A 24965-nucleotide genomic window follows, 5' to 3' on the forward strand; every position below is an offset into this window, starting at 1 on the left:
CCCATAAGTCCAGGAATTCCGTACTCGGGCACACATAAAAGCAACAACATGACAGAACGCGCGACACGGATACTACACAAAGAGCGTACCCTCAATTTGAAATAACAAGCCTACAGAAACAGTCAAGGACGCCCAGGTCTAAAGCTTCTGGATTAATAATTCGTCAACTGTCGAACTACGACCAATGCTACGTGCTAGTACATCAGAGAAAGCATACATCATATTGCTGGCTAATCCCACAATGTTATCATCTGGACTGTAGCTATAAAGGATAATCTTAGGTATTTCTTGTAGGAGCAGACCTGACATGGATATTAGGCATACTAAGGCGAACTACCATTACATTTGTACATATTGTCAGAGGCAAGTAAGACCTTTCAGCGGCGTTCAAGAGGCAAGCAACATGTCACCACCCAGTTCATCAATGGCTTTGTCGAGCTTGGACAGCATATCTAGGGGAAGCAAGAGTGCTTGATCAATACAAGTGTGTGAAACGAGGTTTAGTTAACATAAATAATTCCTCGCAAAAAAAGTTAACATAAATAAAAATACATGGAATTTTCCAAATTGGCATGTGTCAGTAACAGCCTAAGAAAGGCAGTTATTTATCAAGCATACTACTGTGCAAGAATATTCCCATGGGAAGAGGGAGAGAAAGCATACCATGAAAAGAGTCGTCCCCCACATATGTCTACAGCAGTAAAAGTAAAACAGAACATGTTAGGCATACAAGTTGGTCTGGAGGCTTGAAGAACAACCAAGGCAGAACAATTTTGACAAGCAACATACCTCTATCCCTGCCAAAATATCACGTGTTACGTCACTAACATCAATCTCTTTACCAGCACCCTTTCCTTTATCAGCAACCGAATTTCCACCAGCAGCTGCAGTAGCAACAAGCATTGCTGACAGGTCAGAAAAAGATGGAATGAAACCATCACAAAAAAAAGTAGCAATGTAATAAAATTATCTGTACCATCAAGCCGAGTGTCCAGTATGTAGGCCTGCAAAATTTGCAAATATTAAGAAAACCTCCTTAGAGACCACTTGTGGGATTTACAAATAACCAAGCATTACCTTTTCAGGAGCATGATCAGTTATAGTTGCTGGAAAGGGTCCTCCATCTGTGTTATATGTGTGAACAGTTATTGATAATAGACCAGCAAAAATCAAAATGAAGATATTTGTGGTTTCAATGTCAATTTATCCTATCATGATTTGCCGACCTCTCTCAATTTTAACTGAACCAGAGTAACCCTCAGCGAAACCAGAGTAGCCCTCAGGGAAGCCAGAGTAACCCTCGGGAAAACCAGAGTAGATGCTATTGATATTTGTAGCAATGGGAGATTGAAGAACAGGCTGATCTGGTTCCATGTGGTAGCCAACAGCAGGTGCATCTGTCCTGTGATCAGAAGTTGGCTCCTCAAAGCTTACCGCTTCATCAGGCCTAGGCATAGAATATAATGTTAGCAAAGGAAGTATTCCCGCAAGCTACAGACGTGATCATTTTCTTTACTTATTACCTGTATTGAAGTCCATTAGAAGGAATATAGTCGCTTCCAGATGGCATGATATCCATGGTGTTGCTTGAGAGTTCCTTTAAAGTCCATCAAACAAATGCATTTAGTGTTTGAGAGAACATAATACTTTACAAAGTGAAAGCAAAATCATGCCTAATACAGTAATACTCATTTTTACTTGCTCTATCACTCTTACGAAAATCTAAGCTAACACAATAGTAAATATTATTACTGGACTCCCATGTAAGCAAACTTGCACCAATGCATTCTAAATTGGGCAGAGATAGTAACTAGCACCACTGTTATGGCATAAGTAAAGTACCACACAACAAAGTGATCAACAAATGTAAGCGAAATTCAGTAACACGTAGTCAGTATGTGAAAATCTGAAAATCATCCTAAATAGTCTTATCCAGTCCATTATGGTACTCCTGTTCACACATTAAAGCAGGTAAGCAGGGAGGCGCTGTCTACCATCGATAAAAAAAATCCTTCAAGAAAAGTGCAAATTAAATACTTAAGAAATGGTCGTGAGTATTTTCAAGGTTGTTGATCAACCTCTACTAGTATTTTATTTATTGTGAATCTAAAACTGCTTCAGATTTTTTTTATGTACAAGATAAAACATGTTTATCTTATACAGTAAGTTCACATGCAGAATAAGCACATAAAATGAAAAGGTGTCACAACACTACAACAGTACTACAAAAAGCAGTCAACAGTACTACACTATTAGCAAGCCACTGGATACAGAGACAGAAATCATAAAACACAACAGAGCATTCCAATGAACACAAATACAAGAAAGAAGTTTGTATGAATGGCATGCGGAATTGTCTCCAGAGACCTACATAACTGTGCTGAGCCACATATGAACAGCATCTGAAGATAACAGAAGGATAGAAAATTGCACCTTCACACTATTCAAGAATGATTCTGCATCACTGAGACGAGGGAAACGTACAGCAAACTTCTGGACCTGCAGAGAAATCGGTGGTATATAAATTTTGCCAATAGAAATGTGTTCATATAAGTAATTTTGCGTGTAGAAACATCCATGTGAGCAATTTGCAACAAAGAAATTCCTTTTCATTCAACTAATCAGTCATCAGAATCACATTTAGCGATGCAAGGAAACATGCCTGTTTGGACCTATCACAAAAGCTCACGAACACCACCCTGCTCCCTCTAACTGGGCACTCTGTCACGCATGCAACCTGTGGCCATGAGAAGTTGAGGATAGACACATAGTGCTCCTCCTGTGCCATGAAAATAGACCTCAGCATTGAGTTGTTCGGACAGAAAAGAGAATGTATGACGAAGCAGAAATAAACATTGTGTTCAAGATCGCATCATATCCTCATTTCTCCAACCTCCATAACTTCTATCAAATAATATTAGATCAAGAATTGTAAAAAATTAATTATAGCAGTGGGAGAATTTGTGGGCAGATGAGCAGTACTAGGTATGAACACAAATCGTCAATACCACATGCAACAATGAAATTGTTCATCCGACACAATTCAGTTCAAACTTTCAACTCAAGGAATTTCAAGGGTTGCCCCTTGTATACATTATTAGGGACCATAATGCAATGAATGTCAATCTTGCTCTGACCAAAGCCCATAAATGATTCAAGGTAGTATGTGTTTTCCTCCACGTGTAGCAGTTCGGTGACATGAAAGTGAGAACTACTGGGTAACACCCATGCAGAGAGTTCTTCCACCTTTGGTGGCCTTCCACTCGCATCACCTTTCTACCATTGTGGAGTAATTCATTGTTTCCAATAGAACTATAAGATGCAGCACATTTGTAGGTTTCCGTCTAGAATCAAAAGGTCCTAAACTAAAATAGTAAAACTGATGCACAACGAATATAATTGCGCATAATACAATGATCGATGCAGTTATACAAAAATATGACGAAAAACTATACTACATGAAAGGATGCAGCATCATGGTTGGCTACAACAAAATAAACAAATATGAACAGGCAATAATTGAGGGAAACGACATTAAATCGAACAAAATACAACACAGCATAATCTCTCAAACACTGAATTAATTGTTTGGGTGACATTTGGGGCATCAATCAGTTCTACATGCATACTTTATTTCAAACGTGAGGAAAATCAACTGAGAGCCAGAGGTGGTTAACTGGCTATGATCCTGTCTAGCAATGTTGTGACAATCAAAGTGCTAGCCAACAAACAACCATGATTAATAGTATTATTTACGCTCCAACACAATGCACAGACACACAGTCCATATCGCAAACTCTTGAAACAATCAATATCAGAGCACCAACACATCGAAGAGCAATGCTGGGTGCCTGGGTCACCAACCGCTCGATCTAATGCAACAATCTTAGAGCTGCCAAATTACACATGTGCACAGGTCGACCCATGCGTGCGCTCGGAACCAGAATCCTCTGAGTTATAGAACCAAATCAACTAAGAGCAGAAAGTTATAGAACCAAATCAACTAAAGCTTCAACGGTAGTGATAATACTCTAAAATACTCTGTTATGTTAAAACCACGGTATTTTATGCCTACAGGCTAAATTATTGTAGTTTGCTGATACTGCGGTTTTTTTTAATACTTTGCTATCAAACAGGGCCTAATTCAGCAGAAACGGGTTGGCGCACGGAAAAAACCTTAACCCCAGCAGTAACAAGCATTTTTCAAATGCGATCATCAAACATGCTTAGCTAGAGGGCAAGCAAACAAACATGTAGCAACGCATTCGAAAATGAAAAGAGGAGGGGGGGAGGGGGTCGGCGCGGTACGGACGTAGACGACGTCGCCGATGGAGACGGTGAGGACGCGGGCGGCGAAGGAGTGGGTGGGCCGAGAGATGCAGAGGGCGGCGGGGGATGCGGCCAGGAGCCAGGTGCCCTGGTGGAGTTGCTTGCCGCGGGATATGTAGCGGAGGCCGGGGGGCGGCGGCGTCGAGGGGGCGCGCCGCGGCTTCGCGAAGTAGCGCGCGAACTCCACCTCCCACCTCTGCCTCCGCCGCTTGCCCCCCGCGGCCTCCTCCGCGCGCGACGTGAGCCGCTCCCTGCTCCTGCCGCCGGCGCCCGCCATGGCGACGACGATGACGCCGAGAATGCGGTACGGAGCGTTTGCCGTTTTGGGGGCGTTGGGGTTTTGAGAACAGAATTCGGTGTTGAATGGTGAAGGTGGATGTAGCAATAGCTTGGGTTCGCGGCAGGTGGTTTTTACAATGGCGAGTGCTACAAATAAGCCGGATGATTAGAAATTCGCCTATTCAGCCGTCCGATTAGCGCATTGCTGGCCATTGGATGACAGCAACGTCACAGCAGCGTCTAGTGTGACAGCTTGAGCGCAGCACCATTGCAGCCCCGACCGACTCCAACGTAGCACCGAGCCACTGACGGCGTCCAGTGAGCTCCACTGCAGCTTCAGCGGACCTCCAACCGCAGCACTAACGCTCCGGCGAACTCCTTTGCAACTCCGGCGGAGCTTCCAACACATCACCGAAGCTTCGGCGAAGCTCCATTGCAGCTCCTGCCAAGCTCCATTGCAGCTTCGGCGGAGCTCCAAGCTCCGGTGAAGCTTCATTGCAACTCCGGCCATGCTCCATTGCAGCCCCGACGGAGCTCCAACGCAACACCGACGACTCCGACGAAGCTCCATTGCAACTCCGGCCAAGCTCCATTGCAGCCCGGCGGAGCTCCAAAGCAACCCCGACGGCTCCGCGCGAAGCGTCCATTGCAACTCCGACGCCGGGATGAAGCGGGGTATGCAGGAGTGATGTCGCCGCGGAGATCTCGTCGCCGGCGTTTTGCAGCACCGCCGACCTTCGTAGCAACAGCAGCTCCGCCGACCGGGATGGGAAGGTCATGGACAGGGAAGGGGAGAGGCGCTCGTGGAGAGAAAGAGGGTTGGGTTGCAGGGGATGAGGAGAGAGCAGCTTGGGCTCGCTGAGAGAAAGAGAGCTAGGCTGCAGGGATGGGAGAGGAGATCTGGAGGATGAGGACGACTCGTTTTGGATAGAAGATAAGGTTGGGGGTTGCGGGATGGACGGTTCGCATGGGGCGCGTGTCAACACCAGGAGGCGGCTTGCGGAAGCAAGAAATCATCCGGTTTAATTTAAACGTTTTCCTTTTACAATAGAGTCCTAAACCAAATGAAAATTACACAATGTGCTTAAATGGATATGAACATAGGGTTGGAACTAGTTTTTAGAGAAAATTTTGATCTTTTTAAGAGAAAAAGTGTGTTTGTATCCAAATCACGAAATAATACAAAGTCCTTCGTATGGCATCTGGGAACACGCTAGTGCAAATTCTGGCATGGCAGGTTCTCTAGGGACTGAAGAAGATGTTGGACTTATCAACATATACAATTTGCCCCGAAACAGCACAGTAAGAATCCAAAACTGACTTCAAAGACTCGGGATCGAAAATATTAGCTCTCATGAGGATAACAAGTCATCATAAAAGAGAATTGGTGATAGCAGGGGCATGTCTGCAAACATTTGCTCTAGAAATGTTCCCATTCTCATCTGCATGCGTTAAGAGAGTAGTCCGACCCTCCGTACATAACAAATGTAAATAAGGAAATAAAGGATTTCCCTGCATTAAACCTCTTATAGGTTTAAACTCTCACTTTGTTGCGCGTTAAATCAGATTCGGTATTTAACTGTGGATACTGTTGGAAATATGCCCTAGAGGCAATAATAAATTGGTTATTATTATATTTCCTTGTTCATGATAATCGTTTATTATCCATGCTAAAATTGTATTGATAGGAAACTCAGATACATGTGTGGATACATAGACAACACCATGTCCCTAGTAAGCCTCTAGTTGACTAGCTCGTTGATCAATAGATGGTTACGGTTTCCTGACCATGGACATTGGATGTCGTTGATAACGGGGTCACATCATTAGGAGAATGATGTGATGGACAAGACCCAATCCTAAGCCTAGCACAAGATCGTGTAGTTCGTTTGCTCAGAGCTTTTCTAATGTCAAGTATCATTTCCTTAGACCATGAGATTGTGCAACTCCCGGATACCGTAGGAATGCTTTGGGTGTACCAAACGTCACAACGTAACTGGGTGGCTATAAAGGTGCACTACAGGTATCTCCGAAAGTGTCTGTAGGGTTGGCACGAATCGAGACTGGGATTTGTCACTCCGTGTAAACGGAGAGGTATCTCTGGGCCCACTCGGTAGGACATCATCATAATGTGCACAATGTGACCAAGGAGTTGATCACGGGATGATGTGAGTTACAGAACGAGTAAAGAGACTTGCCGGTAACGAGATTGAACAAGGTATCGGGATACCGACGATCGAATCTCGGGTAAGTAACATACCGATAGACGAAGGGAATTGTATACGGGATTGATTGAATCCCCGACATTGTGGTTCATCCAATGAGATCATCGTGGAACATGTGGGAGCCAACATGGGTATCCAGATCCCGCTGTTGGTTATTGACCGGAGAACGTCTCGGTCATGTCTGCATGGTTCCCGAACCCGTAGGGTCTACACACTTAAGGTTCGATGACGCTAGGGTTATAGGGAATAGATGTACGTGGTTACCGAATGTTGTTCGGAGTCCCGGATGAGATCCCGGACGTCACGAGGAGTTCCGAAATGGTCCGGAGGTAAAGATTTATATATAGGAAGTATGGTTTTGGCCACCAGAAGTGTTCCGGACATCACCGGTAGTGTACCGGGACCACCGGAGGGGTCCGGGGGTCCACCGGGAGGGGCCACGGGCCCCGAAGGCATACATGGGCCAAGTGTGATAAGGGACCAGCCCCTAGGTGGGCTGGGGCGCCTCCCCACCAAGGCCCATGCGCCTAGAGAGAAGAGGGGGCAAACCCTAGGGCAGATGGGCCCTAAAGGCCCATGCCTGGTGCGCCTCCCTCTCCCCCCCACTAGTCTTATCTTGTTTCGGCAGCATTGTGGGATGAAGCGGCCCGGACCGACCTTACACGTACGCTTACGTGAGACAGGTTCCACCGACTGACATGCACTAGTTGCATAAGGTGGCTAGCGGGTGTCTGTCTCTCCCACTTTAGTCGGAACGGATTCGATGAAAAGGGTCCTTATGAAGGGTAAATAGAAATTGGCATATCACGTTGTGGTTTTTGCGTAGGTAAGAAACGTTCTTACTAGAAACCCATAACAAGCCACGTAAAAACTTGCAACAACAATTAGAGGACGTCTAACTTGTTTTTGCAGCATGTGCCTTGTGATGTGATATGGCCAAAAGGATGTGATGAATGATATATGTGATGTATGAGATTGATCATGTTCTTGTAATAGGAATCACGACTTGCATGTCGATGAGTATGACAACCGGCAGGAGCCATAGGAGTTGTCTTAATTTATTGTATGACCTGCGTGTCAATGAAAAACGCCATGTAATTACTTTACTTTATTGCTAACCGTTAGCCATAGTAGTAGAAGTAATAGTTGGCGAGACAACTTCAAGAAGACACGATGATGGAGATCATGGTGTCATGCCGGTGACAAAGGTGATCATGCCGCGCCTCGAAGATGGAGATCAAAAGGCGCAAGATGATATTGGCCATATCATGTCACTTTATGATTTGCATGTGATGTTTGTCATGTTTACATCTTATTTGCTTAGGACGACGGTAGCATAAATAAGATGATCCCTCACTAAAATTTCAAGAGAAGTGTTCCCCCTAACTGTGCACCGTTGCGAAGGTTCGTTGTTTCGAAGCACCACGTGATGATCGGGTGTGATAGATTCTAACGTTCGAATACAACGGGTGTTGATGAGCCTAGCATGTACAGACATGGCCTCGGAACACATGCGAAACACTTAGGTTGACTTGACGAGCCTAGCATGTACAGACATGGCCTCGTAACACAAGAGACCGAAAGGTCGAACATGAGTCGTATAGTAGATACGATCAACATGGAGATGTTCACCGATGATGACTAGTCCGTCTCACGTGATGATCGGACACGGCCTAGTTTGACTCGGATCATGTATCACTTAGATGACTAGAGGGATGTCTATCTGAGTGGGAGTTCATTAAATGGTCAGATGAACTTCATTATCATAAACATAGTCAAAAGGACTTTGCAAATTATGTCATAGCTTGCGCTTTAGTTCTACTGTTTAAGATATGTTCCTAGAGAAAATTTAGTTGAAAGTTAATAGTAGCAATTATGCGGACTGGGTCCGTAAACTGAGGAGTGTCCTCATTGCTGCACAGAAGGCTTATGTCCTTAATGCACCGCTCGGTGTGCTGAACCTCAGCGTCGTCTGTAGATGTTACGAAACATCTGACATACACGTTTTGACGACTACGTGATAGTTCAGTGCGTATTGCTAACGGTTTAGAATTGTGGCACCAAAGACGTTTTTGAAACGTCGCAGAACATATGAGATGTTCCGAAGACTGAAATTGGGATTTCAGACTAGTGCCCACGTCAAGAGGTATGAGACCTCTGACAAATTTCTTAAGCCTGCAAACTAAGGGAGAAAAACTCAATCGTTGAGCATGTGCTCAGATTGCCTGAGTACTACAATCACTTGAATCGAGTGGGAGTTGATCTTCCAGATGAGATAGTGATGGTTCTCCATAGTCACTGCCACCAAGCTATTAGAGCTTCGTGATGAACTATAACATATCAGGGATAGACATGATGATCCTTGAGCAACTCGCGATGTTTGACACCGCGAAAGTAGAAATCAAGAAGGAGCATCAATTGTTGATGGTTAGTAAAACCACTAGTTTCTAGAAGGGCAAGGGCAAGAAGGGATACTTCATGAAACGGCAAATCAGTTGCTGCTCTAGTGAAGAAACCCAAGGTTGAACCCAAACCCGAGACTAAGTGCTTCTGTAATGAGGGGAACGGTCACTGAAGCAGAGCTACCCTAGATACTCGGTAGATGAGAAGGCAGGCAAGGTCGACAGAAGTATATTGGATATACATTATATGAATGTGTACTTTACTAGTACTCCTAGCAGCACCAGGGTATTAGATACCGGTTCGGTTGCTAAGTGTTAGTAACTCGAAATAAAAGCTGCGGAATAAACGGAGACTAGCTAAAGGTGAGATGATGATATGTGTTGGAAGTGTTTCCAAGGTTGATGTGATCAAGCATTGCATGCTCCCTCTACCATCGAGATTTGGTGTTTGCGTTGAGCATGATTGGATTATGTTTATCGCAATACGGTTATTCATTTAAGGAGAATAATGGTTACTCTGTTTATTTGAATAATACCTTCAATGGTCTTGCACCTAAAATGAATCTCGATCGTAGTGATACACATGTTCATGCCAAAAGTAATGATAGTACCACATACTTGTGGCACTGCTATTTGAGTCATATTGGGATAAAACGCATGAAGAAGCTCCATGTAGATGGATCTTTGGACTCACTCGTTTTTGAGAAGATTGAGACATGCGAACCATGTCTATTGGTATATATGCATGAAGAAACTCCATGCAGATGGATCGTTTGGACTCACTTGATTTTGAATCACTTGAGACATGCAAATCATACCACATGGGCAAGATGACTGAAAGGCCTCGTTTTCAGTAAGATGGAACAAGAGAGCAACTTGTTGGAAGTAATACATTTGATGTGTGCAGTCCAATGAGTGCTGAGGAACGCAGTGGATATCGATATGTTCTTACTTCACGGATGATTTGAGTAGATGCTGAGAATATTTACTTGATGAAACACAAGTCTGAATTATTGAAAGGTTCAAGTAATTTCAGAGTGAAGTTGAAGATCGTCGTGACAAGAGGATAAAATGTCTATGATATGATCATAGAGATATCTGAGTTACGAGTTTGGCACACAATTAAGACATTGTGGAAATTGTTTCACAACTAATACCGCCTGGAACACCATAGTGTGATGGTGTGTCCGAACATCATAACTTCACCCTATTGGATATGGTGCATACCATGATGTCTCTTATCGAATTACAACTATCGTTTATGGGTTAGGCATTAGAGACAACCGCATTCACTTTAAAAAGGGCACCACGCAATTCCGTTAAGACGACACCGTTTAGAGAAACCTAAGTTGTCATTTCTTAAAAGTTTGGGGCTGCGATGCTTATGTGAAAAAGTTTCAGGCTGATAAGCTCGAACCCAAAGCGGATAAATGCATCTTCATAGAATACCCAAAACAGTTGGGTATACCTCCTATTTCAGATCTGGAAGCAAAAGTGATTGTTTCTAGAAACGAGTCCTTTCTCGAGGAAAAGTTTCTCTCGAAAGAATTGAGTGGGAGGATGGTGGAGACTTGATAAGGTTATTGAACCGTCACTTCAACTAGTGTGTAGCAGGGCACATGAAGTTGTTCCTGTGGCACCTACACCAATTGAAGTGGAAGCTTATGATAGTGATCATAAAACTTCGGATCAAGTCACTACCAAACCTCGTAGGTCGACAAGGATATGTACTACTCCTGAGTGGTACGGTAATCCTGTCTTGGAAGTCATGTTGCTAGACAACAATGAACCTACGAGCTATGGAGAAGCGATGGTGGGCCCGGATTCCGACGAATGGCTCGAGGCCATGAAATCCGAGAGAGGATCCATGTATAAAAGCAAAGTGTAGACTTTGGAAGAAATACTTGATGGTCGTAAGGCTGTTGGGTGCAGATGGATTTTAAAAGGAAGACAGACAATAATGGTAGGTGTCACCATTAAGAAAGCTCGGCTTGTCGTTAAGATGTTTTCCGACAAGTTCAAGGAGTTGACTACGATGAGACTTTCTCACTCGTAGCGATGCTAAGAGTCTGTTGGAATTGTATTAGCAGTCTTGCAGATAGGATGTCAAAACATTGTTTCCTCGAAGATTTTCTTGAGGAAAGGTTGTATGTGATACAACCAGAAGGGTTTTGTCAATCCTGAAAGATGCTAACAAGTGTGCAAAGCTCCAGCAATCTTTCTAAGGACTGGAGTAAGCATCTCAGAGTTGGAATGTACGCTTTGATGAGATGATCAAAGATTTTGGGTTTATACAAAGTTTATGAGAAACTTGTATTTCCAAAGAAGTGAGTGGGAGCACTACAACATTTCTGATAAGTATATGTGAATGACATATTGTTGATCCGAAATGATGTAAAAAATTTCTGGAAAGCATAAAGGGTTGTTTGAAAGGAGTTTTTCAAAGGAAGACCTGGATAAAGCTGCTTACATATTGGGCATCAAGATCTATAGAGATAGATCAAGACGCCTGATGATACTTTCAAAGAACGCACACCTTGACATGATTTTGAAAGAGTTCAAAATAGATCAGCAAAGAAGGAGTTCTTGGCTGTGTTACAAGGTGTGAGTATTGAGTAAGACTCAAGACCTGACCACAGCGGAAGAGAGAGAAAGGACGAAGGTCGTCCCCTATGCTTTAGACGTAGGCTCTACAGTATGCTATGCTGTGTACCGCACATGAAGTGTGCCTTGCCATGAGTTGGTCAAGGGGTACAATAGTGATCCGGGAATGGATCACATGACAGCGGTCGAACTTATCCTTAGTATCTAGTGGACTAAGGAATTTTCTCGATTATGGAGGTGAAAAGGGGTTCGTCGTAAAGGGTTACGTCGATGCGAACTTTGACACTAATCCGGATGACTTTGAGTAGTAAACCGGATTCGTATAGTAGAGCAGTTATTTGAAATGGCTCCAAGTAGCGCCTGGTAGCATCCACAAGATGACATAGATATTCGTAAAGCACACATGGATCTGAAAGGTTCAGACCCGTTGACTAATAACCTCTCTCACAAGCATAACATGATCAAACCAGAACTCATTGAGTGTTAATCACATAGTGATGTGAACTAGATTGTTGACTCTAGTAAACTCTTTGGATGTTGGTCACATGGTGATGTGACCTGTGAGTGTTAATCACATGGTGATGTGAACTAGATTATTGACTCTAGTGCAAGTGGGAGACTGTTGGAAATATGCCCTAGAGGCAATAATAAATTGGTTATTATTATATTTCCTTGTTCATGATAATCGTTTATTATCCATGCTAAAATTGTATTGATAGGAAACTCAGATACATGTGTGGATACATAGACAACACCATGTCCCTAGTAAGCCTCTAGTTGACTAGCTCGTTGATCAATAGATGGTTACGGTTTCCTGACCATGGACATTGGATGTCGTTGATAACGGGATCACATCATTAGGAGAATGATGTGATGGACAAGACCCAATCCTAAGCCTATCGTGTAGTTCGTTTGCTCAGAGCTTTTCTAATGTCAAGTATCATTTCCTTAGACCATGAGATTGTGCAACTCCCGGATACCGTAGGAATGCTTTGGGTGTACCAAACGTCACAACGTAACTGGGTGGCTATAAAGGTGCACTACAGGTATCTCCGAAAGTGTCTGTAGGGTTGGCACGAATCGAGACTGGGATTTGTCACTCCATGTAAACGGAGAGGTATCTCTGGGCCCACTCGGTAGGACATCATCATAATGTGCACAATGTGACCAAGGAGTTGATCACGGGATGATGTGAGTTACGGAACGAGTAAAGAGACTTGCCGGTAACGAGATTGAACAAGGTATCGGGATACCGACGATCGAATCTCGGGTAAGTAACATACCGATAGACAAAGGGAATTGTATACGGGATTGATTGAATCCCCGACATCGTGGTTCATCCGATGAGATCATCGTGGAACATGTGGGAGCCAACATGGGTACCCAGATCCCGCTATTGGTTATTGACCGGAGAACGTCTCGGTCATGTCTGCATGGTTCCCGAACCCGTAGGGTCTACACACTTAAGGTTCGATGACGCTAGGGTTATAGGGAATAGATGTACGTGGTTACCGAATGTTGTTCGGAGTCCCGGATGAGATCCCGAACGTCACGAGGAGTTCCGGAATGGTCCGGAGGTAAAGATTTATATATAGGAAGTATGGTTTTGGCCACCGGAAGTGTTCCGGGCATCACCGGTAGTGTACCGGGACCACCGGAGGGGTCCGGGGGTCCACCGGGAGGGGCCACGGGCCCCGGAGGCATACATGGGCCAAGTGTGATAAGGGACCAGCCCCTAGGTGGGCTGGGGCGCCTCCCCACCAAGGCCCATGCGCCTAGAGAGAAGAGGGGGCAAACCCTAGGGCAGATATGGGCCCTAAAGGCCCATGCCTGGTGCGCCTCCCTCTCCCCCCACTTGGCCGCCACCCCAGATGGGGATTGGGGCTGCCGCCACCCCTAGGGAGGGAACCCTAGGTGGGGGCGCAGCCCTCCCTCTCCCCCTATATATAGTGGAGGCAAAGGGGCAGCCCAACACACGAAGTTCTTCTTCTCTTGGCGCAGCCCTTCCCTTCTTCCATGTCCTCCTCCTCTCCCGCGGTGCTTGGCGAAGCCCTGCGGGATTGCCACGCTCCTCCATCACCACCACGCCGTCGTGCTGCTGCTGGATGGAGTCTTCCCCAACCTCTCCCTCTCTCCTTGCTGGATCAAGGCGTGGGAGACGTCACCGGGCTGCACGTGTGTTGAACGCGGAGGCGCCGTGGTTCGGCGCTTAGATCGGAATCAACCGCGATCTGAATCGCTACGAGTACGACTCCTTCATCCGCGTTCTTGCAATGCTTCCGCATCGCGATCTACAAGGGTATGTAGATGCACTCCCCTTCCCCTCGTTGCTAGATTACTCCATAGATTGATCTTGGTGATGCGTAGAAAATTTTGAATTTCCGCTATGCTCCCCAACAGATACACATTGCATAATAAAATTGACTCAATTCTCTTGGAAGCCAAGTTTCAACATAATCCCCTTCAAGAAAGACCACTCAACCATATCAACAGTGCATATCAAGTTTGATAGCACATAGACCCTTGCCTTCTCCCTTGTTTTGAATTGTATGAAAGCACTCATAAGCCTAATGCATTGTTTGTAATTATTCTTCTAGTCACAAAGCACTCTGAGTTGGACTAATAATCTCTAGTAGAAAGATCCTTCAAACGAGTGGCCACTTTTTTTGAAATAATCTTCTACACCACATTACACAAATTGATCGGTCTAAATCGAGAGATCCCTGATGTGTACCACCCAGAATATCATGACTGAAGCCCTTAATGGCAGATATTTAGGTTTGCCAACTAATATGTATTTGGACAAAATTGATTATTTCCAGTATCTGATTGATCGTATTATCATGAAAATCAGTGGTTGGAAGGAAAAAATATTATCCGTTGGAGCAAAGAAAATTCATCGTCGTATACCCTTGACGAAAACCTCATATTCTAGTGGAAATCAATACACTACAAAAACCTAGTATATTAGGCGAAGAGGTTGATGGAAAAGGGTTTTGTGATGAGAGAAGGGGACTGCGCGAAGGCGAGGGGATCACCAAATCCCTCCTCCAATCCAAACCCCTTTGGGACAGAAAAACACTAGTACCAAATTAGGGTTAATTTTGCCTTTCGAGAGTGTCTACGGTCTAAACTATATTTAGTCATCGTATAGTACCTACATGGTCATTCCATATGGGTAAGGTGCACGCAAGTTGGCATGTGCCTCGCACATGATGTGGTTATAAATATCCCCTTGTGAAAATTTGAAAATATTAAATACTCGTCCATGTCTCTAATCTGAATTACATAGTTAAGGAAAGGTGAAGCGGCAGTGACTGTCCGCTAGGGGCAAACAACCTTCACATATTTTTATGTCGGTAACTATGTTGACAACGTGGATGGAACCGGACTGTCATCAAGCTAGCATTATCATTGTGAACAACAATGAGTTCTCGAATCGTCAATGGGTACCATTTACTTGTCTTTGTCCTCCATCATGTGGAGGATATTGAGCCCGCAAATCTCTCTCAACATTCATTTTTTCTTGAATACGCACAAGTGTGCGTATTATATTATATAGAAAGGGGATGGGTACAGAACCCTAATCCACAGCTGATGTTACAACAAAACAAGAACATCAACCAACGCCACACCCTAAACATCTAGCTTACAAGTCCACTCTAGTTGCCTACAATGTACTACTCACGTTTCGCCCACTAGTAGAGCTCCGTCGCTATCCTATCTCAGTCACCCTTGAGCCATCCAGCTCGGTACCAAGCTGACCCTTCGTCTGCAATCCTCTTGATGACAGCCTCGAGCGAGGGGGAGACACCCTCGAAGACCATGGAATTCCTATGCTTCCATAATTCCCAGAGCGTTAGCGTGGCGAAGGCCCGAAACTCCTTTGGCTTGCTTGCACACCAATCCGCTAGTCTGTCCTGTGTCGTCGGCGTCCACTCTGCTTTAGCAATGGTCGTGCATAGAGTCCGCCAATTGGTCCTTGCAAAGCCACATGTCAACAATATGTGCTCAATGGTTTCTTCCTCCTATGCGCAAAACGGGAAGGTGTCATGATGGGGGAGGCCCCTACGTGCAAGGCGATCCGAAGTCCAACACCGGTTTTTGATGGCAATCCACAGAAAGAGCCGACATTGAAGGGGTGCTCTCGACTTCCACGTGAAGTCCGCGGTTGGCATCACCTCTCTCCCCGCGAACTTGGAGGCATATGCTGAATTGAGTATTTGACATCCCTTTCCCAGGCCGACTGCACGTCCGGCGTTCCATCCCTCGGCTGGACAGCTTGTAGCTGTTGCCACAGGTGCAAGTATTGTTCTAGAGCCTCGAAATATAGATTAGGGTGCACATCGTTCACCCAAGATCCCGTCAACCGTGCATCTTGGAGCCTCCCGCCTTCCCTTGCTCGTCATGGGACTCCAGCATATATTAGTGGTGCTACATCTTCCACTCGCATTCTATCCATCCAACGGTCCTCCCAAAAGATGATGAGTGACCCGTCACCAACTGTAGCTCGAGTAGCCGCACGAAACAGTGCCCTAGATACCTTGGGCACACCGATCCTAAAGTCCTTCCATGGTCTTTCCTCGCCCACTCGTTGTAGCCATGGCCAACCTTCTAACAAGGAATTTGAAAGGGAGTATCCATATAACTTTTATTTTATGATGAAAGTATCTATATAACTTACGTGTTTTCTATTTGTAAGTTGTATGAAAATGGTTAAGGTGCAGGTTTATATTCCTTGGTGAAGAAGGTTGAGGTAGTGCGGAGCTTTCAAAACAGAGGCGACAGTCGGCTGCGACGTCTTGATGATGATGAGCCAGGAACGAGTGGAAGATGGGGACATCGGCGCCGGAGAAGAAGCGTATTGATGGGAAAGGATAAGAGAGATGGCAATGGAATTGTTGTAGCATGGTGGAGGGGGCAACTTTGACATGGCAGGCAGCGATGCGCACGTGGAAGCGGCCTAGCCAGGGTAACTGGCCTGGCATCGGAGGGCGACTCAAAGTGAAGAGGAAGACGGCAGGAGGAAGGGGAAAAAATTAGGCGACTTACATATGTAGTAGGTCCCTATAACTTTGATGCTAACTTAACTTTCTTGACACCTACGAAACATTGGAACACACGTCAAATTTTGTACTCAGCCCGTACCTCCAGTTTGATCCGTTGTGCCCTCCCAAACTAGTAAATACATTGAGCATCTCGGAAATAGCCTATGGGTCTCGGCCCCATTGCACTCGGATTGGGAAAAGAAGAACTTAAGATATGAAAAGGAGTCAAAAAATTCTAAAACTTTTTTGTTACAAATATGACTTAGTGCAATGCTAGTGTGAAAAGTTTCACGAGAGAATGAATACCTATTCTGGACAAAAAAACAAAATCGATATTATTCATATTATTTGGACTTGCGATTTTGCTTCTTTCTTTTCTTTTTGCCGAGGATACCACGACAGTCATTCATCTGTGAAACTTATTACACAAGTAATAGGCTAGGCCATCTTTGGTAAAAAAAAAAAGGTTTCAGAAAGTTTCAACACTTTTTGGAAAAAACGTCTTCCAATTCAGGTGCATTGGCTCCATGTTCCAAAGATCCGCACCGCTGAGCATGTTTCTGCTCTCTCCGCGCCTTCTTTACAATAAAGAGCACAAGATGTGTGTGGAGGTCGCTCGCTCGGTGAGACGAATTCTTAGAGCACAGTATGTACTATGAATCCATTTTTTTATGAGATGACTATTAATCTATTCTTCAACCTATATATATAACTTTAAAAAAATCTACGTTCGCAAGTTCTCATGGAGAAATATGATCATCTGCCACCTGGAGCAGATACTCTATACATACGTGCGGCAATAATCAAAACAAAGCGAAGAAAATCTGCATATCCGAGAACATCTTTCGGATTAGCGGGAGCCGCTGCACCTTTCACGATGTTCACAGACAAAAACGACAACGAGCAGACAACAGACAAACGAAATGTAAACCACAATGTGCAGTTATACTTTTTAAGTCAACTCACAGAACTCACAGTCAACCATTTAGTCAACTCACAGGACTCAAGTTCATATGGACACTGGATCACTAAACTCCTAAGATCCGCAGGACAACACTTTGTAACAGACTCAACCGTTTAGTTTGACAACTCTATGCAGACAACCTTCATCTTCATGGACAGTATGATTTCTATAAACCAAAGAATACACTACCTGTTGCTGGCAGACCTTCCTCTGCTGAGGCGGCCAATCCAGATGGAGCCGGGGACTGAAGCGGCGGTGGTTCTTGAAGCTGAAGCGGTGGCTGTTGAAGCCCTATAGCGGTCTCAGGTGATTTGGGACGGTCCGAAACGGGGGCGGCGACATGGATAGCGCCCATCTCGGGCATGTCAGCAGAAAGTACAGCGGGCATGGTAACATCCCCGCTGGAGGGACCAGCTGGATCAACCGTCTTCTTTGCCCTCTTGGCCCTCTCGGCCTTCTTCGTCCCAGACTTCTTGGCCCGACGTTTCGGCTTTGGTGCTCCATCGGCAGTATCACCTTCACCCAGCATGCTCTTCCTGTGTGCAGAGCAGAAATCCACACCCCATTTTGCGCTGGCGCTGCATCCTTCAAACTTGCAGCGTCTGCCACCACCATGTTTGATGCAGTTATCACTCCGCCCTTGTGCACTCTTTCCACATCCTTCAAACTTGCACCGCCTCCCCCCACCGTGTCCAATGCAAAAATCTGTGTTCCCTTGAGCACCCTTTCCACATCCATCATGTTTGCACCTCTTGCCACCACCGTGCCTCACGCAGCAGTCAGTGCGACCTTGACTGCTTCCGCATGCAGCATTGCGGCATCCAGCAACGGAACAGCGCTTGCCTCCTCCATGAGCAATGCACATAGGAGTGCCTCCATGTGCTCCCTTGGTACAACCTTGAACCATACAGGCCTTTGAACCACCACTGTGGACCTTGCAATACACAGTATTTCCCTGGGATCGTTTGCTACATCCTTCGTACTTGCACATCACAACTTCGCCATCAGGATTAGGCATGACTGTGCTACCCATAGCATTTTCCATCACTCTAAATTGTCCATCTCCTTCGTACTTCATTGAACCTTCAGATTCAGTGAGTGGTACTGCACTGGAACCAGGATGGCCTCCACCATGGGACATGCACAAAGCTACGCCATTTGGTGGGATCTGAGGGCAGCCAATCATCTGGCATTGTTGGCCTAAACGGTGGCTTTTGCAGAACGCTGTCTGGCCTTCAACAACTTCATTACACCCAAGTCTCTGGCAGCGGTTTCCAGCTGTTCAATAAGAAAAAATATGAGCCTGAGAAAGATTACACACGCTACAGAAATATAGATTTTCATCCCAGAATGAATTTCAATTAGCCAATTGTTTGTGCCGATGCATGCAGTCTGATCTTATCCAAACTGCCAAAATATATTGGTTTAGCACCAATAGATATATCTAAAACCCATTCCCATACAATGAGAAGACATCAAGATAACTATGAGCAAATAGAAATTTACGAAGAAATGGTGGAAGTTTCCAACATAAGTGCAGAAAAGGACTACTCGTATTTCTTTTCTTTTTTGAGAATAATGGACTCTGGAAAAAAAGGGCATGTTTGGACAAGTGTATAAAATTTGGAAAATATGTGTTTAGAAGAAAACGTACCAGGCGAAGAATTGTCTGCCATGAAGTTCTGTACAGAAAAAAAACACAAACATCTCAGAAAATACTTTTTAGACTGGATAACATTATTGAGGAGACAGGGCAGCTTACATTTAACTGTATCATATTGGCACGCTCCGCGAAACTGCTTTGCTTCTCAGCATAAATACCTAGACCAAGCACACCATGGTCAGTGAAACATATATAGCAGTTTACATAATCAGAAAGTTATGTCAAGGGTTGTGCAGTACCTTGGTTAAAAGAAGAAGGGTCCATGACATACACCTGCATGTAACATTTAATATGTTAACACAAACAAAAAGGTAATTTGTGAATATTAAATTATATGAAGACCATCAGGCATTACCCCTTGCTGAAAAGAATGACCATTCCCAATCATTGAGATTTGTTGCCCTGAAAGATATATGCATACATATTAAAGCATACTGTCTGTTAAAAGCCATAAATTTCAGCTTCACTGCTGCGAGAAGGCTTGATAAATAGCATTTAGCTAACCTTTTATGCTGTGGGTTGTATTGCTACCCTGTAACACAGAAAAAACAGGTGGGCCAGACATCAGCTATACACTCCAGCTGTTCCTTGTTGTAATCGAGTACAGATATCTGTATTGGCTACAAGGAAGTCTCCAAGGGTTTGCAGCTCATTAAATCTACATAAAGTGAAATCCATTAGTTAGCGATACATATTGCATCACGTTACAAACTACTCCCTCTGTAAACTTTTATAAGATCTTTTAGATCACTACTTTAGTGATCTAAAAGATAAAGTTTACAGAGGGAGTATCAAGTTTGAATCTACAAGTTAGCAAAGCCCCTGGTTTCGTTTAACATTTAAGGCAGGAACAAGTGGTATGCGAATGTTGACACGAGTATATCATATATCAAGGAGAAAAACAATATAGTACTACAAAAAGTGAAAGCCTTAAAGACATAGACAGTACACATTACTCCCTCTGATCGCAAAGAAGGGCATGGATAATATCATCTGTTTTGCCCAAAAGAATGGCGACGGGAGGAAGTTTAGGGGTGGAGTGACGAAAATGCTTAGCGGGTTCTCTCTCCAAAAAACGCAGTGCAGTTAATTCCTTTCCCCAAATCAAGGAGTTCTTTTTGCTATTGGTTGCATGCAGCATGTAGTTAATTCCTTCCTCCAAATCAAGGAGTTCTTTTTTGCTATTGGCTGCATGCAGCATGTAATCTATGAGGAGATCAGGACATGAGCGTGGTGGAGGGAGATGAAGCGTTGTTCGCCATTGACTTGCCGCGTGCATGGTGGACTCGAGATTAGGGATAGAATTGGAAAGAAATCTCTCCCGATGACCTTCCTTGGTCTAAGCACAAAGAAAGTACGCCCTTCTTTGGCGATCAGAGGTGTATCTCTTACTTCCATAGAGAAGTCAGCATTCAGCATTCTAGCATGTTCAACGCTAAGCATGGACAGACAGACAGCACTGTACATCATAGATTATGAACCCCAAAAAAAAGTCCTCGTCTAAAAGGACAAAAGAAGTTAAAGACCAAGGGTAGTTTAATCACATAGTTAAAATTGATAAGATTCCTTCAATAGTAGAAAACAGAATGGATAAATTATTATGGGGTAAGGACATAGTAACCATAAAAGAAGGCATCTGTTTATTACAAAAAAATAGACAAGCGTGCATCCGATCTTTATATCTTGCAGAATCTAATAAATCTTCCACAAAGATAATGACTGATTAATCAAACCATCAACAGTGTACTTTGGTTGTTTGTGCTTTATATATAAAAAAGGTGGGGCAAGATCCTGTTTCGAGGAACAGTGAGCCACGAATTGACATCAAGAACTCCCTCTTGAGATAAACAGGGGTTAGACCCACCCCCTTCAATGTTAGGGAATTTTGGTTAAATTATGCCAAACCACCAGTATCCTAAAGTATTGAGCCAAACCACCACCATCCAAACAAGCTTAATCTTGTGAAAGGCAAGGAAACTACATTCAGTATGCCAGTTTACATGTTCATGCGTTCAAAGCTAAATAAGCAAGCGAAAGAAGCATCACATATAACCCTAAATCGCAAAATTGACTTTGATCGCTGCAGTAATAATCAAAACCCTAGCTCTTACAGAAAAATAAATGGTTAGCTTCGGAGAACGTATGGAACATCTGATTCCAAAGCATGGCAAGTTCATCAATCGATTAATATATTAGATGACGATTCTCAGGTTCTATAAAGCTCGATGTGTCGTGCGATAGCAGCGAAATCGTGCTCGCTCGGCCCTCCATCCATACCGGAGGCGGATCTAGATGGTGCGCAGCGGGATTCAACTAATCGGTGGATAAAAACAACTTCATACCTCAAAACCAATGCCCAAAGACTGCGGACGGGGCGGAGACAGCAGGGACCCGATGTTGCTGATGAGGGAGAACGGGAACGGCGATCGCGGCGACGCGTGAGAGGCGGGGGCGTTCGGAGCCGGGGGTGGGGGTGGCGGTGGGGATGGGGGGCGTGGGGCGTCGGCGTCGGCCGGCAGGATCGAGGCACCGCCGGTGACGCTAAGGTACAGCACGGCGGCAGATATAGGGCACGGTGGTTGACTATGAGGAGAGATTTAGAGCCGCTTTTCTTTTGAGAGAGAAAGAGAGAGAGAGAGAGATTTTAGAGCCGCCTCGGTAAGTCAGGACTCGGGGAGGGAGAGAAAAGGTAGGTACACCTCGTGTGATGAATTTGTTGCCCTAGTTTTTTACCTAAGAGATATGCCCTATTTTTGTTGTCTCGGTTGTTTGGCCTTTTCTTTAAAAGGAATATCATGTATTCTACTTAAACTCGGTGCACCATATCGGTGGTCACCAGACCAGAAACAAAGTCTGGGGCATAGGAAGCCCACACAGAAAGAGGTGTCGCAGCACCCATAGCAAACTGCGCCAAAGCGTGCGCAACCTTATTACAGTCTCGACGACAGAATATAAAGTCATAAAATTCAAAAGATGCATGGCACCTGCTTTTGGCCTCCCTAAAGAGGACGCCGAGTTCAGCAACATCGTACTCCCGCCCCTTGAGCACAGTGATCATTGTCAAACAGTCTGATTCAAAAATAATCCTTTGTGCTTCCAGACCAGCTGCTCCTTCGATTGCCTTCATACAAGCGATCACCTCAGCCTGAAAGGCAGAGCGAACATGCACCATCTTGCCAGCAGCAGCCGCCAGGAACGTCCCCCGCTCATTCCGCGCCACGAACCCCCAGACCCTTGACTCTGAATCAGCATGGAAAGATGCGTCCATGTTGGATCTTATGAGGCCCGCTTCAGGAGGGGTCCAAGTATGTTGAACTAAGACTGGAGCTGTCGCGGCGGGTTGTATTTTGAGACTCTGAAAGTCTGTCAGGTGCTTAGTAATGAAGGCGCTCACTTTGGCTGTTGATCGTTGTTTCTCGCCCGCGTACGTTTTGTTTCTCGTCATCCACTAGTCCCAGAGAAGGACCGCCACAGACATCTTCTTTTTGGTTGGAAGGGAGCATATACTCCTCATCATTTCATTTGCGTCAGTGCATTCACAAAGTGCTATCCGAACATCTTCCAAGTACTATTTCCTCCACACAGCCTTCACCTTCTTGCACTTCAAAAAAAAGATGCCCCCATCCTCGTCAAGTCTCAAGCACATGGGGCATCTAGTGTCCAGATCGATGTGCTTTCTCTTGATATTCATCAATGTTGGAAGGCTACCAGGATGCTAGTCCTTCCAACGGACAAGCAGTGCAACTGCAGAACTGGAAATAATTGTGGCAGATTGACCTTCCAGGCAAAGTGCGGATGTTTTTATGGAGACTGACTCACAATAGTTCTTTGGCCCTTTGAAATCTGAAGAAGAGCCCACAATCAAAGAGCAAAGTACCCCTCTTCATTTGTTGTTCTCTTGTCTTTCTCTCTCCAGGCATATGCTCGGAGGGGCCATGATGGGTTTGTGCGACCAATTGTAAGGGGTCACACTTCAGGCGTTGTGCGATCAACGTGAAGGGACGTACTTCAGGCGTTATGTGATCAACGTAGGGGGTCACACTTTCAGGTGTTGTGCGACCAACATAAGGAGGGAGGGGTGCACTTTGTTTTTGCCACGGAAAACAATTAGGATGAGCAACACCTTAACCACTTCCTCTTTAATCGTGACACTCCCCTTAGTCTGGTTTAGGTGGAATTTGTCCTCCAGTTGGTCTATTTGATAGTCGGTGCTCGATGACATCTACATGCTTGTAAACGAGAGTCAAGTTACAACAGCATATCATGCACGCTTCCATTCTCCCGCCTTAGACATCCCAATGCAACATTTGTGCTGCAAGGCAGCCGTCACAATCCCCTCGACCGAGCTTTTGTCCCTGCAATCTCTATTGGTATTTTGTATTTACATTTAACCACGACTTGATATGTAAAAAAACTAACATATATAAATATATCACTTAAAAATATGAAAAAAATACACCGTTATTAATAGGCTTGATAAAACCACACAACAAAAGTTACCATTTTAATTAATTTTAATCCCCTTTGTAGGTAGTATATATGGTACTTTGTGATTTGAACATGTTAATACTATATGTAAGATCAGTGGCGGAGCTAGACGAAGATGTCAAGGGGGGCTAAAGAGAAAACATGCATGCTTGGGGGGGGGCTAATTACTACACTTTCATCCCAAAATATTTTTTCTTCAGTAATTATATCAAGGCTGGGGGCCACAGCCCCCCAAAGACATACATAGCTCCGCCGTTGTGTAAGATCACACAAAATAAGTTGCATGAAACAAAATTACTCCCTCTGATCCATAATAAGTGTTGCATTTTTAAACTAAGGTTAAACTAATCTTAGTTCAAAACTGTGACCCTTATTTTGGATTTGAGGGAGCACAAGCGAGTTCACATGTTTTTAGTATATTTTTAAAAGTAACTTCATATTTGCATATAAAGGAGTATGTTAAATAATACCATGTACTCCTTTTGTAAACTAATATAAGATCTTTTAGGTCACTAAAGTAGTGATCTAAAAGATCTTATATTAGTTTACAGAGGAAGTAGTATCTAGAAGGTGGTATATATACTACCTAAGAGTCTTATGACGGGGAACGTTGCATAAAAATCAAAAAAATCCTACGAACACCCAAGATCTAACCTAGGAGATGCATAGCAACGAGAGAGGGAGTGTGTCTACATTCCCTTGTAGACCGAGAACGGAAGCATATATAACACTGTTGATGTAGTCATATTCTTCGCGATCCAATCACGATCCAACAGATCTAGCACCGAACGGACGACACCTTCGAGTTTAGCACACGTGCAGCTCGGTGACTTCTCCTCCTCCTTGATCTAGCAAGAGAAAGGGAAGAAGTAGATGGGATCTCAACCAGCACGACGGCGTGGTGGAGATGATGGTGGTGGTGCTCCGGGAACAAGTAGATGGGATCTCAACCAGCACGACGGC

At 44.5% G+C, this 24965-nt stretch overlaps 2 protein-coding genes across 2 annotated transcripts; both read right to left on the minus strand.

Annotated features, from left to right (window-relative positions):
• Window positions 1–73: 73 nt before the first annotated feature.
• Window positions 74–5468, minus strand: LOC109775956 (protein POOR HOMOLOGOUS SYNAPSIS 1). Its single transcript, XM_020334660.4, has 10 exons — window positions 4313–5468; window positions 2663–2779; window positions 2434–2499; window positions 1524–1597; window positions 1227–1447; window positions 1078–1124; window positions 977–1004; window positions 790–884; window positions 664–691; window positions 74–452 (listed from the first exon to the last, which is right to left on the minus strand). Exons 1-10 carry the CDS (start codon window positions 4604–4606, stop codon window positions 388–390), a joined length of 1035 nt encoding a protein of 344 aa, XP_020190249.1. The 5' UTR covers window positions 4607–5468; the 3' UTR covers window positions 74–387.
• A 12345-nt stretch (window positions 5469–17813) lies between these two features.
• Window positions 17814–22190, minus strand: LOC109775958 (uncharacterized). The gene is made up of 7 exons (XM_020334663.4): window positions 21857–22190; window positions 20019–20172; window positions 19870–19916; window positions 19754–19787; window positions 19614–19672; window positions 19506–19533; window positions 17814–19129 (listed from the first exon to the last, which is right to left on the minus strand). The coding sequence occupies exons 2-7, from the start codon at window positions 20077–20079 to the stop codon at window positions 18018–18020; spliced, it is 1341 nt and encodes a 446-aa protein (XP_020190252.1). The 5' UTR covers window positions 20080–20172; window positions 21857–22190; the 3' UTR covers window positions 17814–18017.
• Window positions 22191–24965: the final 2775 nt, after the last annotated feature.

This window comes from Aegilops tauschii, chromosome 7 (genome assembly GCF_002575655.3).
Source record: "Aegilops tauschii subsp. strangulata cultivar AL8/78 chromosome 7, Aet v6.0, whole genome shotgun sequence".
NCBI classification, from domain to species: domain Eukaryota; kingdom Viridiplantae; phylum Streptophyta; class Magnoliopsida; order Poales; family Poaceae; genus Aegilops; species Aegilops tauschii.

Coding starts and splice junctions, on each gene's coding strand:
- LOC109775956 (XM_020334660.4), bottom strand. CDS start 4,606: ATGGCGGGCGCCGGCGGCAGGAGCAGGGAGCGGCTCACGTCGCGCGCG. Junction 885..976: donor ACTGGACACTCGGCTTGATG/GTACAGATAATT, acceptor TTGCTACTGCAG/CTGCTGGTGGAAATTCGGTT. Junction 453..663: donor GGGGGACGACTCTTTTCATG/GTATGCTTTCTC, acceptor TGCTTCCCCTAG/ATATGCTGTCCAAGCTCGAC.
- LOC109775958 (XM_020334663.4), bottom strand. CDS start 20,079: ATGTCTGGCCCACCTGTTTTTTCTGTGTTACAGGGTAGCAATACAACC. Junction 19,917..20,018: donor TACAACCCACAGCATAAAAG/GTTAGCTAAATG, acceptor TATATCTTTCAG/GGCAACAAATCTCAATGATT. Junction 19,788..19,869: donor GTCATTCTTTTCAGCAAGGG/GTAATGCCTGAT, acceptor TGTTACATGCAG/GTGTATGTCATGGACCCTTC.